Source organism: Oryctolagus cuniculus, chromosome 10 (genome assembly GCF_051225735.1).
Source record: "Oryctolagus cuniculus isolate XC-2025 breed Fujian yellow rabbit chromosome 10, ASM5122573v1, whole genome shotgun sequence".
Lineage (NCBI taxonomy): Eukaryota > Metazoa > Chordata > Mammalia > Lagomorpha > Leporidae > Oryctolagus > Oryctolagus cuniculus.
The window spans coordinates 30,617,938-30,630,733 of NC_142876.1; the positions used below are offsets into that span (position 1 = coordinate 30,617,938).

A 12,796-nucleotide genomic window follows, 5' to 3' on the forward strand; every position below is an offset into this window, starting at 1 on the left:
GAAGCTTCTCTAGTGTTCTCTAAAGTGGGAACTTACCTGGATTTCTACTGTCATAACCCAGAAAATTTTAAAAAATATATTAGACATTTAAAAGAAAAAAAATAGCTAGAATGGTTGCTCCATTGCACTGTAGTTTTAGGAAAACATGCCTGGGCCTTTGGTTTCCAGGCTAAATATGCATCAAAAAAGAGCTCCCTGCGAGTCAGGGACGTGACAGGAATCTGAGCTTCCCTGGAAGCTGCCTTCAGGTTGTCCATCACTGGACAGGCGGACTTGGGCTCCCGTGTGCCCTTTCCCAGGTACTGATCTGCTGCCACGCGTCTGGGCGGTGCCATCAGTGTTCCTTCGTCTTGGCACCTTCTTCTTATCGGTGTTCTCCCTTCGAGAGGTTGATTCACCTAAATGTCTGACCTCAGGCTAGCTCCCTCTTGGCACAAACTAGGAAGTCATGTTTTTCAGTCAAGCTCCAATAGTTGATCTACGAAAGCCAACTATGATATAAATGTTTCAAGAAACTCTGAGGTGTTTTTGTTTTGTTTTGTTTTGTTTTGTTTGTTTTTGTTTTTGTTTTTGTTTGCCTATGCCAGCCTTGGCAGTTTCCAAGCTGACCAGTAAGTTCTCTTACAGGAGATTCACACGGGTAACTAGAATCCCAGACTCCCAAGCTGTGACGTCCTGGCTGAGCTGTCTGGAAGCCAACACTGCATTTTGTGGAATGTGACTTTTGTGAATCCCCATCAATCCTGAGAGTCCCCATGACTTGATGAATCACAAGAAAAAAGCTTCCACCTAAAAGACTGAAATACCATCCGTTAGAATACATCCAATTACGGAGTTGTTAAAACGTGAAGGGAAAAAGTGTATCTTGGAATCCATGAACTAGCGTAGCCTTTGTGAATAGCTGGACAATGTGCTCACATAATCCTTGTTATCACTCATGATTTAGGCCCTGGAAATTAAAACACATCATTCTCAGCTCCCAACATCCTCCTCCTCCTCCTCCTCCTCTTTCTCCTTCTTCTTTTCTGTCTTTCTTTGGCTTTTATTCCACTTTGTTTTAAGGAAATAAACACCAAAATCAAGATTGAGTAGAGGATAATCCTTTGCATCCATTTTAATTCCCTTCTGGAGCTTTGGGGACAAGTGTTCTTATTTAGAAATGTTACCGTGAGTCCTTTTTCTTTTCTTTTTCAGCTTCCTACCTTAATGAAATGCTACATTGTAGTTTCTGAAAAAGAGAGAGAAAAGAGCATTTTGACTTTGCTCTGAGAGAAGTGGCCTTCAGGCAGTTTTCTTTGGCTAGGATGAGTGGTTCACTGGCTTTGAGGAGGCGGCCCCTGGTGATGTTAACTTGCCACTTGTAGTGCTTGGCACAGAATGAGCTTTTTCTAAACCTTTGTGGCATCTTAACTTACTGTTGAGGACCTTCCTAAATGTGACAGATGCACACACACATTTTATTGGTAACTCTTTATGTCCCAAAGTTGGTGTCATTTCTTATTATCCTAAATAATTGAATTCCACTCAAGGCTCTGTTACATTATGCACCTAAAGAGAGTTCTATCAGTCTACACCATAATGGAAAAACCAAGATTCAAGGGTGTCTCTGTAATAGCAGGTGTAGCATAACCTACAGTGAAAAGGAGAGGTAACTAGAGTAGGTTCCTGTGTAACTGTCCTTGTCATAGTTATCTGGCTGATCTCAGCCCATGGTCTAAAATACAAGATTAAGACAGTGAACTTTTTATGTTACTATATGAATCATTAATTTCAATGCTACTGTTTATGCCCTTTGCCTATCAGAATGGTTTATGCTGTGGTTCTATATCAGAAGAGGGAAATGGATATTTTAATCTCCTTTTTTTTCCTCATTAAAAAGACTGTTTGATTCAGCAGTAAAATGGCCCAGCTCCTCTTAGTCACTGGCATCACTGGAGAGTCATAGTTCCTTCCCATTGGGAAAGGTTCATATGTGTGCACTGGAGAATTAAGAGTGTGAAACACATAGTATGCGGAGAAAGCAAGGAAAGTAACAGAATTCAAGAACATTGCTGGTCGAATGAGAATAACTTTATTTCCCTCTCTGCTTAAAGCCATGTTTCATTTCACATTCCAGATGACTATATATTTACTTCTTTAAATTTAAAACAGATTCAAGTCTTTAGAGTCCTGAGTTTAGCCTTGCAGTGATGAAGGTAGGATCCAATATTTTCCTGGATTAGTGGAGAGGCAAATCTAAGCAATTCATAGTCCAGTGTCAATCATTTGAATTTTCTAATTAAAAGTAGAATATCAGATATTATAGACTTCCATTCAAAACTCCAGCATTCAAAAGTACTTTTCAAATTTATCCAGGTAGAATTCTCCAGGATCATATTTGCCATTCAGTGCAGTTATTTCTGATGGCTCTCATTAATTCTTGTAATAGTATAATAGTTTATGTTGAATTAGTCTCACTTGTGATTTATGATAGCATATTTTTATAAAAAATCACTCTAAAAAACTGAAATATTATGTTGAATTTATCGCTAATCACATTCTTGTTCTTTGACCTTGTACATACTTTCTCATCAAAACTCAGTTTTTGTACCTAAATAAAAAACAATACTATATTATTAAATGCAAACTTTCTTCACTCTTTTAAGTGAAATACTGCCTTGGGGTTAACGCGGTCACCTGTTCTGTCATCAGGGTGACAGCCCGCAGGCCGTGGGAATGTACGGGCCAGGGGCCACCCAAGAAACCTCTGCCCCTCAGTGAGGTGCTCTTGGCTTTCAGAGCGTCAGGCATGACGACCTGAATGGGTTTAGCTGACCGGGCTGGTTTTTGTGTGCTTTTATCTTACAGATACCCTATGCAGCAAGCTTGATCAGGAAAGAGAAGCTTGGTGCCCATCTCAGCAAAAGCTAAAAGGTGAGCCTGCCGAAGGAAAGAGATTTCCTAGATCTCTGTGTGGTGACTGCTTGGCCGTGTTCTTTGTGGCTGCATTTGCCCAAGGGACAGGTAAAGCTGCATCCTGTGTTTAAGTCAGTACACCAGTGAGCTTTGTTGTGTCTGAGGATGGGACTTCCTAAATGAATGGCTAAGTGCTTCTTAAAAATTTCCAGAAAAGTTCCTAAAGCTAAGGATACTCTCTGTTCTGTCTGCTAAAGGGGTCTTCATTCTGTTTGGAGGTTTTCTGCTCTTAGGCGTGTATCTGAACCTTAATTACTCCCCCCTGGAAATGGGCAGGAGTGTCAGTAGTTAGCCAGTGGTGTCTCATTTTTCTGTCTCTCCTTTGCTTCCCAAAAGTCTTCCTGAACGCTGACTTTCAGTAAGTTACTGCAGATGGTGAGATGAACAAGTGGGTACAGCACAAACTCTGAGACCTTCGGCCCTAGGAAGAGTAATTCATTCTTTCCCTAAACCAAAAACAGTTCTTCTATAGACAAAGCCAAGTTCAAGACCACGATCCTGGAACCATTTAAAAGATAAGTGCTGGACTCTTCAGAAAAAGCAGGCAGTGAAAATTCAAGGAATAGATTCTGTAGATGCCTAAACATTTCAAAATCAACGTAAGATGACATGGGTAATTACTAAAATTATGGGAATGCAAAAACTGGGACACTTTTGTCTCTTTAACAGTGTGCTGTGATGACTAAGGGTTGGAATTGCTGAAGCAATAGTTTGACCCACTTCCATCAGAGTGGTTCTTCCCATTCCTTCCCTCTGGAACACATGTGTTTCCAACTCAGCAGAATTAAGTGGCAAAAGAATTCCCCATAACACAAGTTCACTGTTCCTTTTCTATCCTCCAAGCCTCCCCTCTGCCTGCCACAAGTCTCTCCTCCCATGGCAGTCCTGCTGCTGGCTATCGTCTTTATCAGTGGTAATCGTCCATAGTCACTTTACTCAAAAGCTTTTCCAAAACAGTCCCCTGTTTATGTGCTGGTCCTTAATTTTGGACCTGTGGGACTGAGGCTTGGAGAAGAGAGACAAGGCATTTTGTGTCCGTGTAGCAAAGTCAAGAAGAGACTACAGAGCTCCTGACTTTAAACCTGGTGCCCACTGCTCCTGCACCAGGACCTCTGGTCCTCAGTGAGCAGAGAGGCTCAGCTCGTCATTCATGACATCACACGCCAGCGAGTCTGTGAGGCTGGCCCTGCTCTCTATAGCAACGTGTTTTTATTAAGTCAGAACTTGACCTTGAGTAATTGTTTTCTCATTGTAGTAGGCCAGCAGTATAAAATGAAAATTTTAGAACATTCAGGTTCCGGTACATCTTAACTCAGCATATCAAGATGATCGAGGCAAGAATTATCCAAATTAATTGATAAAATTAATATAAAATATTTATATTGAAATATTAATATGAAAATATTAGCATTTTAAAAATATTTATTAATTTGTAAGGCAGAGTTACAGAGAGAGGGAGAGACAGAGAGAACGATATCTTCCATCCTCTGGTTCACTCCCCAGATAACCACAATGGCGAGTGTCAGGAGCCAGGAGCTTCTTTCTGGTCTCCCACATGGGTGCAGGGGCCCAAGTGCTTAGACCATCTTCCATTGCTTTTCCCAAGTCAAGAGCAGGGAGCTGCATCAGAAGTGAAGCTGCCAGGACTTGAAACAGCGCCCATATGGGCTGCCAGCACTGCAGGAGGCAGCTTTACTGCTACTCCGCAGCACCAGCCCCATCATATGTTTTTTAAAATAAACTTTTTACTGAAAATTCAGCAAAGTGTACAAGTTACAAAGTCATACAAATCGTGATGTTTGTGGATCCGAATTCAGTGAATTTTCATGAGATGAATCTGAATGACAACCTTGTGCCCCTGTCCAGTTTCTCCCTCCCCTACTTCCAACACGGGTTAATTTTGCCTGTTCCTGAACTTTATGCAAATGATGTTATATAGATTGTTCTCTTGGGTCTGACTTCTTTTACTCAGCATTTAGAAGGTTCAGCCATTATTAGAATGTGGTTTGGTTTAACTCGGGAACCTCAACACAGCCTCTTTTTACCCCGTCAACTTCTCCAGCTCATGTTTCCTGCTTGCTAGAGGCATGCCCATCTTGCACCTGCAAAATGAAGACTCGCTGCTCAGAAACCATGCCCCTGCAAGTGACAGAGCACTCGGCTAGGTGGAACAAAAGAGATTGATTTGTGTTAAGTAACTAATGCTTCCTCCATGCTGATTCTGTTACCATCCCAGCAGACAACAGGGATTTCTCTAAGTAGACCCTGGTGCTTTCAGAAGATTAGTGGTTACTTAAATGCTTAGCTAAATCAGCCAAGCAGAGAATCACGACCATATTGTTAGAAGCAGCCTCTCGTTCTCAATATGCCAAGCCTATGAGGAGTTACCCCAAGAGAGATTACAAAACAAAAATCATTACACCGAGGGAGAGAGACAGATTCTGTCTTGCTGAGTGACCACAGGTTTCCAAATTAGGGCCTGATGCATTAACGTCTTACGCAAGAATGACCCTTAAGGTAGTATGCTGTGTTCTTGCCACCCGGTGGATTCCAATGTGACTATTAAGAGGAGGAAGCTTTTCAAAACCACAGGCAATCCACTTAATAAGCTGAGCAAGGACTGCCACATACCACTGCTCTGCAAATCTTTCTTGCCCTGTATTAAAACATAAGAAATTCCATGTTGAATCAAAATAAAGGTCTACCTAGGCCAAGACACTAACTGTGACATTCCATTAGGAGAGCCAATTTGCTGCTCTTAACAGTATCAACCTCAAAACCTAGGCGTATACATTGAATACTCTTAACTTTCCCTTGATAATTCCTTAAAGATCCATTACCCGTGGATTTATCTAAGCCTTTCTTCAACACAGTATAATCCCCTTTGGGGCAATGAATACTATTTGTTTAGCTACCAGCTGTGTAAAGCACAGTTGGTTTCATCTTCAAACTATCTCCTTAAAAAAAAAAATGTCCTATTAGGTGAGACGTTGTGTTGCTCTGCTGAGTTGTTTTGAGAGCTTGTGATTCCAATGGAAAGGATTTGAAAAACATTTCAAAATGTTGCATGTAGTGTCCCTTCACCTGGGCCCATAAACACCAGAATTGTTTTGGATGCTCTTCCTTCCCATTTCCTACTTGGACACCCCAATGTAATCTGTGTGAAATCTGGACCCCAAATAAATATGACTTGACGTAAATAAACACTAATATAATTTTTACTTTACACTCATTTCTTCCAAGCACCTTGAAGCATGTTGCAAATATCATCCGCGTAACTGATTGAAGCATCCATGTCTTTCATAGAGAGGGTTAACGGGAATCACAGGAAATGGCTCACTCATAGCAGACCACCGAATCGTTGACCAAGCCGGAAATGATCATGACTGTCATTTATTGAGTGCCAGCTATGTCAGATACGGAGCTTAATCCTTGGCTGTATTATCCTTACAGTTTACAGCTCTGTAAGAAGATCCTTACAGCTGTGTGAGGGAGAGCCTGGTGCTATCCCCCTTTCCATACATGGGAGCGCCAAGGCTCAGCGAGGTCCCGTAGCTACAAGCAACAGAGCTAGGATTCCACCCAGGTCTACCTGACTGCAAAGCAACTTCCAGGCCTCTGGATCCCTGGACGAGGGATAAGGGAGATTGTGACACTATCTCTATATGTTTCCTGTGTAAATATTTAATCTCGTTGAATCTCATTCCTGTCTATCAGATGTGGGTGGCCAAACCCTGTCAAAGTCTTGACAGCTCTAGAATTCTGTCATTTTTATAGGCCAGTTTTCTTCCATATTCTCTCTCTTGCCCCCCAAGGAGGCTTTTTTTTTTTTTTTTAAAGCCATGTCAGGACCACTTGTAACACCCAAGTGATGACTCATCTGCATTTGCCATTTGTCTACATTTTCTTCATCACTAATTACTACTCTGCAACCTTCTTTAGGGCTTGAAAATAGAACCCCCAATCCCACCACGTTAACAATATCCAACTCTGGTGAACTCCCATTACTTTTTATTTTGCTTTGGAATCAGAGCTACAAAAGCAATAACAAGGGAGAAGTCTTAGAAGGAGGTGGGGATTGTAATTGAGCACTCTTGTCTTGCTTTTGCACTAACCAAAGATAAGGAGATGCTGTATCCACTTCCCTCCTCCTTAGCCAGACATAAAAGGACCAGATTCTTTGAAGAATCTCCATGAGAATGGCAGTGTGCCCCACTGTTCTCCATGTCGATTACAATTGTTTAGTAGTTGAAATCACCCACTGAGATAAGTACTGCTGCTTTAGTCAAGGAAGCTGAAGAGCAGAGACTTGAGTAAGTTGCCTGTGGCCTCACTGCAAGGGAGCAGGATTTGAGCCAGGTCAATTGGCTCTGCAGCTCATGTATTACCTGCCCTCCTCGGATTTGTAGCCTGAAATCATGGCCTAATTTACACCATCTAGTATCAGTTATAAATACATAGTTCATAATCAATTTGATGGTTTCATTGATTCTGAATCACAAAACCCCTGACACCCCAAGAAAAGAAACATTTTTAAAACTCGGGCCATGCAACCAAGGCTGTCTTAATGTCTGTCCAACAACAACAAGCCAGAACTTCTAGAACCCAACCAGATGACTTAGATGAGTTCATGGTAAAGAACTCTGATTCTAGTTCTAGTTTGACCCAATGTTACCCATACACATAAGCTAAATTGGCAGACAACCATTTAAAAAAGAAAATCCTTTCTTAGACACTTAAAATAGTTCAAATTTAAACCATATAAACTGTCTTCTCTTAAGGGTATACTAAAGATTGCTTTACATGTTTTAGGATGAACTGATTCTCATTCTGTGCTTTTGTCTTACCCCAGGTGCACAGAAACACTTACTCTGTTCTCTTGTAAGATACAGCCTGCCATGGAGCACTTCCGACCTGCATACGGACTGCACATTGAAAGGGCTTGGGAATCAAATACAAAATCAGGTTCGCGAGAACCCAAGGACAAGTGACCTCAGAGCAGCATGGACAACCATGTAAAATAGACTGTAGCAGCCATTCATTAGTGGGGGGAGGGGGGAGCCACCCAGAGCAGTCAATGCTTGTCGCATCTTTTGGTGGAACCAAAGTTGGAGTCTTTGTGTTTTTTAAAGGACAAGTGAACCCAGAGCGTGGGAAGTGCTGTCAGCCAACCGGGGTGGGAATCCATGGATGGTCCCAGGTGGTGTCAGTGCCACACACATGGAGAGAGCAGCTTCATCAGCTGTCTTTCACTCTTGAAGAAGCAATTCTTGGTAGAAAGAAAACACAAGATCTGGCCTGCGCGTGGGGATCGTGTATGGACAGCTGGTGAGGCATCCTGTACAAACCGGCTTTTCATAGCAAGCTAGACGTGGCCCCTTCCTCGCTGGTACTTTGCCTGCTGTATGAATGAAGATTGTATTCCTCTGGAAATATTTTACAGTTTAATATTGAGTATAATTAAGAATATAATCATGTTATCAAAAATGGTATTTAACGCTGTTGTAGTTTCTTTAACATTCATGTGGATAAAAAAGTCTATAATAAAAAAAAACTATGAAGTAAGAATTGTGTTCATGTAGTTATGTGTGCATTTGCTTGGAGGCAGCTAATGAAAACTATAGTTTTGGGGAATATTTGGGGGTAAAACATTTGAATAAGTTTTGTGAAAACAAAATTCCTTCCCCCAAGAAATGGTTATTAAAGACCAGATCAGCTTTGGGCCATTGTCAGCACCTGGAGATCTCCTCTTGTTAAGGTTGCTGTCTGGATAAAGGAGTGCTCTGAATCTCGCTAGATCTCCTGACAGCACTGGTGAAGAAGTAAACAGTGTGCTTTCTTCCTCACTCTGGTGATTTCAATCCAAGTCCATGAGATATTTTTGTGCCCAAAATTCTGGTTTCCCAATGAAAACAGATAGAAGGGCCACCGTGGGGAGCCATTCACAGGCAGATTCTAATGTACTGCTGGGGTGCATAGAGGCCCACACGGATGGCATCCCAACCTAAGGTTGCCAAAGACCATCCTAACTGAAGAGCCATCTCCCCATGGACACCTGCCAACAGATTTCAAAGGGATCTAAATTATATCACTATGGTATTTAATAATCCTCCCTAGCCAGATCCATTGTCATGAAATATTTTAAAAAAATCTTCATAACTTTACTTTTGAGATGGATAAAAGTTTTGATCGTGGTCACCACAGTAAGAAGCCAAAGGAGGGGCAGTCCTTTGTGATTTCTCTCCTTAGCTGGGGAAGGATGAGAAGCTTTGTCTGAGAAGGGACAGACACCAAGTCTGGAGTCGGCCAACCGGCTCCCAGTGAGCACTGCACAAAACTGATAGGGAGATGCTGCCACGAAGCGTGTTCTCCTTGAGCTGTTTTTCCAGGAGGGCTCTGGGTCTGGGCATGGGACTCACACAGGCTTTGGGACTTGGAGCCCATTTCTGATGCTGGCACCTGACTCGGGAGTCATCTGAGCAGTCAGGTTGGTTGGTGGAGCATTTTCCCTGATGAGAGCATTAAATTGCACATCAGGGTGGAAGCCCAGCATCCTTAGCTTTGACTTCAAGTCAAAGATAGCCAAGGTGAGGGAAAATGACCAGGGAGGTCACATACCTGGCTTCATGACCAGCCACAAAGAGCCTCAGAAGTCATTTTGTGTAGACTCAACTGCAAACCCTGGGACTCGACAGCCCAAGAACAGCAAGAACAGCAGCTGGGCCGGAGAGGTCAGAGGGAGATTTGTGGATGAATTTAAAATTTTGTCGTGCAGTTGCATCAATGGCAGTGTACACCAGCCCCAAATGTAATTCATTTCTTTCTAATTGTCTCTTTAAGTATCTCATCATTATGAGTGCTAAAATAGCAGCAAACAATTTTGAAGCAAAAGGGAAATTAGAGTCAAATAACTTGATAGGTATGTCTGCATAGCCCTGGAATTATTAACCAGGGTATAGCTCTGAATTAAGTCAAGGGTCAAGTTCAGTGCAGAAGTCATTGGCCTCTCCTCCTTCGAAGGTACCACTGAGCCTCTATTCCATGCAAGCACTGGAGTCTAACAATGAAACCATAAACTCACATGCCCCAAACCAACAGTTGCAGAGGAACATAGGCAAGGAAACCCAATGCATCCTGTGGAAACGTGTCGTTTACCCCCTGGATGTTCTCATTAAGGACAGTGAACACCTCGTCCATCCTCTAGCAGTGTTTCAAGTTAGAACAAAAAAGAATTTCTCCCCAGACCTGGATAGGATCGAGTTCTCTGAGCTGCCCCGTGGAAACAGACAAGACATCCATCTCCAGCACCACATGAGGCCAAAAATAAAACCTGTCTTCGGAAGGATGCGTACGAATTCTTGGCTCCATCAAATGGCAGCAGAAAATCACTGTGCTCTTCTCTTTGGCTGTTTTTTTCATACCAAAATCCCAAGGTCAACCCAGATACAAGCTAGTGAAGAATACAGGCAATGCAAATAACACTCTTGATTTTGATTCCAACTTAAATTATAACCTCAGAAAGGACCATTGCAAATCAAGACAAAAAATCCTGGCCCAACCAATGAAGTGTTTCCTGTTGGTGCAAACCAGACATTTCAGACTGATGCTTTCCCTTCTCCAAATGCTTGAGTAATTGCTCGTCTCTTGGCCACAGGCAAGGAGAGGGAGACATAGACATCACATCCCAATTTCCTTAGACGGAGCCGTGAGTGTGGCCTCAGTGCTGTGGAAAATAGAGGGAGAAGTCTCCTCTGGCTACAGGGGATAGGATCAGACCTCTAAGATCTCTTTCATTTAAAAGTCAGAGTTGAGAGAGTCTTGGTCAGCAGCAAGGAAGGTCACCTTGTCAGCGTGGTGAGGATGTGTGACCCTGTCACTTAACTAGCCATTTGCAACAGCCTCCAGACCAGAGGCAGACTACAGTCCTCTGTAGAGGGCACAAACTGACAATTGCATGAGGCTCCCCCTAGGCACCCAAACCATGCTTGTAATTACAACTACTTTTGTAGGAGAGACGTGCTCTGGACACTCTGAGTGAAGGGGTGTTCACATCAACTCACTATCATCTCCCAGCAATTAACACAGTCTGTTGCATGGAACAGCCGCACAAAACGTTTTTGCTAAGTGAGTGAAAGGACCGCATGTGTTTTCTTTGATTTCAAATGACCATATGGCAAAGTGCTGACTGCCATCCATTAGAATCCGCTTTGGGGTGGCAATACATCTAGACAGAAGACTACCTTTCCCAGGCTTATTTGGATTAGATGTGGCCATGGGACTGTGGATGCAGGTGCAAATGTGAAACTTCAAAGAAGGTTGCTTCAAAGGGTGTGACTTAGTTAAGAACTATTTCGTTTCCCCCTCTCATTCCCCTCTTGCCTGAGTCTGTATGGTAGATGGTACCCCACTAGCCACTTTAGGCCATCAGGCGATTTTGAAGGTGGACATTTGTGGGGAGCAACCCGGACTAGACTAAGTTACTGGAATTAGGACTTATTCTATGCATCTGCTCTCCCACAATATGGCGCTGAGAAGGGAGAAACAGCTTCTACACAGCTGCCTCCAGTTCAACCAATAAACAGCAGGACCTGCTCCTGATTGGAGGAGAGCAGCGTACTCGGTGTGTGGGTAGCAGAGTTGGGATTGGCGGAAGAGGACTATAAAGGAGGAGAGAGACAGCATGCACGAGGAACATCTAAGGGGAACATCTGAAGGAACACCTGTGCAGCCCCCGAGAGAGCCGGCCGGCGGTGTGCCGCTCCCCCGCGGAAGTGGGGAATGTGGCAGGGGGAACCGCCCTTCCACGGAGGTGGAAGGGACGGTAGCCAACCCGGGAAGGACCAGCAGCCAACCCGGGAAGGACCAGCAGCCAACCCGGGAAGAACCAGCAGCAAACCCGGGGAGGGCCGAGCAGACGAAAGAACAACGCAGGGTCCTGTGTCGTTCCTCCACGAAGACGGGGAGCGACAGACATTGTTTCTGAGTATGGCACAGAAAGATAACAGAAGCCTGGGTCCTTGATAACTAGTGAGTCAGCCATTGCCAAATTTCCTTTGTATTGGAAAGAAACAAGTTTCTATCTTACGCTGTCATTTTAGATTTTATGTTAACTCTGATTACAAAACCCTTTAGTCTATCTGGGGGCTTAATCAACCTTTTATCTGCATGACAATTTCCAAATGCATGTGTATGCTGTCTATTCCATTTTTTGATCACATTGGCCCTTTGCTTTCGCTAAGAAAGGTTATTGGATGCGAAGGCTCTTCATCACAGAGTCAGTTCCAAATCCTGTTCCTCCTACTGTCATGAGAAGCTTTCCTTGCCAATTTCTTGGTCTCATAGGGAGCCAATCAATAGCATCTTTGATATTGCACATTGCTATATGAATAGGTGAACAGAAGGGAAAGGGCCAGACCTGAATTTGATCTGCTCCCTGGGGTAAGACAGGAGCTGGGTGACAAAGAAATGCTGATCTAAGGCACCCATAGGTTCTTCTGTGATACATGCAAAACTTTACGAGGACTCCACAAGGAAATAGTGTTCAGAGGCACAGGAAGGCTCAGGAGCAGCTGTCAGTCATCAGTTTTTATGCTCTGCTATTCACCTGTCACTCACGGGTAGTCACCAGGCACCTCTGAGATCAGTTAGGGTAGCATGAAGCAAGACAGAGCAGACTGAGATGTGGTGAGCAGAGAGCTCTTTGGCTCAGGAACCCACATGAGTATCGGCTCTCCTAGACAGAGGGGCAGCCAGGTAAGCTTGAGAACTCAGGTGATAGCCCCAGACTCCCACACCTGAGCCAGGAACCACGGCACAGAATTGAGGGGGAAAGCTAAGACTT

The 12,796-nt window shown here is 43.4% G+C and overlaps 1 protein-coding gene across 1 annotated transcript in view; it reads left to right on the forward strand.

Moving 5' to 3' along the window:
* SKOR2 (SKI family transcriptional corepressor 2) overlaps positions 1-8,511 on the forward strand; it is a 43,572-nt gene extending 35,061 nt beyond the window's left edge. Inside the window, exons 8-9 of the mRNA XM_051851956.3 lie at positions 2,848-2,913; positions 7,808-8,511. Coding sequence (XP_051707916.3) covers positions 2,848-2,910 — 63 coding nt within the window. The 3' untranslated portion in view covers positions 2,911-2,913; positions 7,808-8,511. The remainder of the gene's footprint in view (positions 1-2,847; positions 2,914-7,807) is intronic.
* Positions 8,512-12,796: the final 4,285 nt, after the last annotated feature.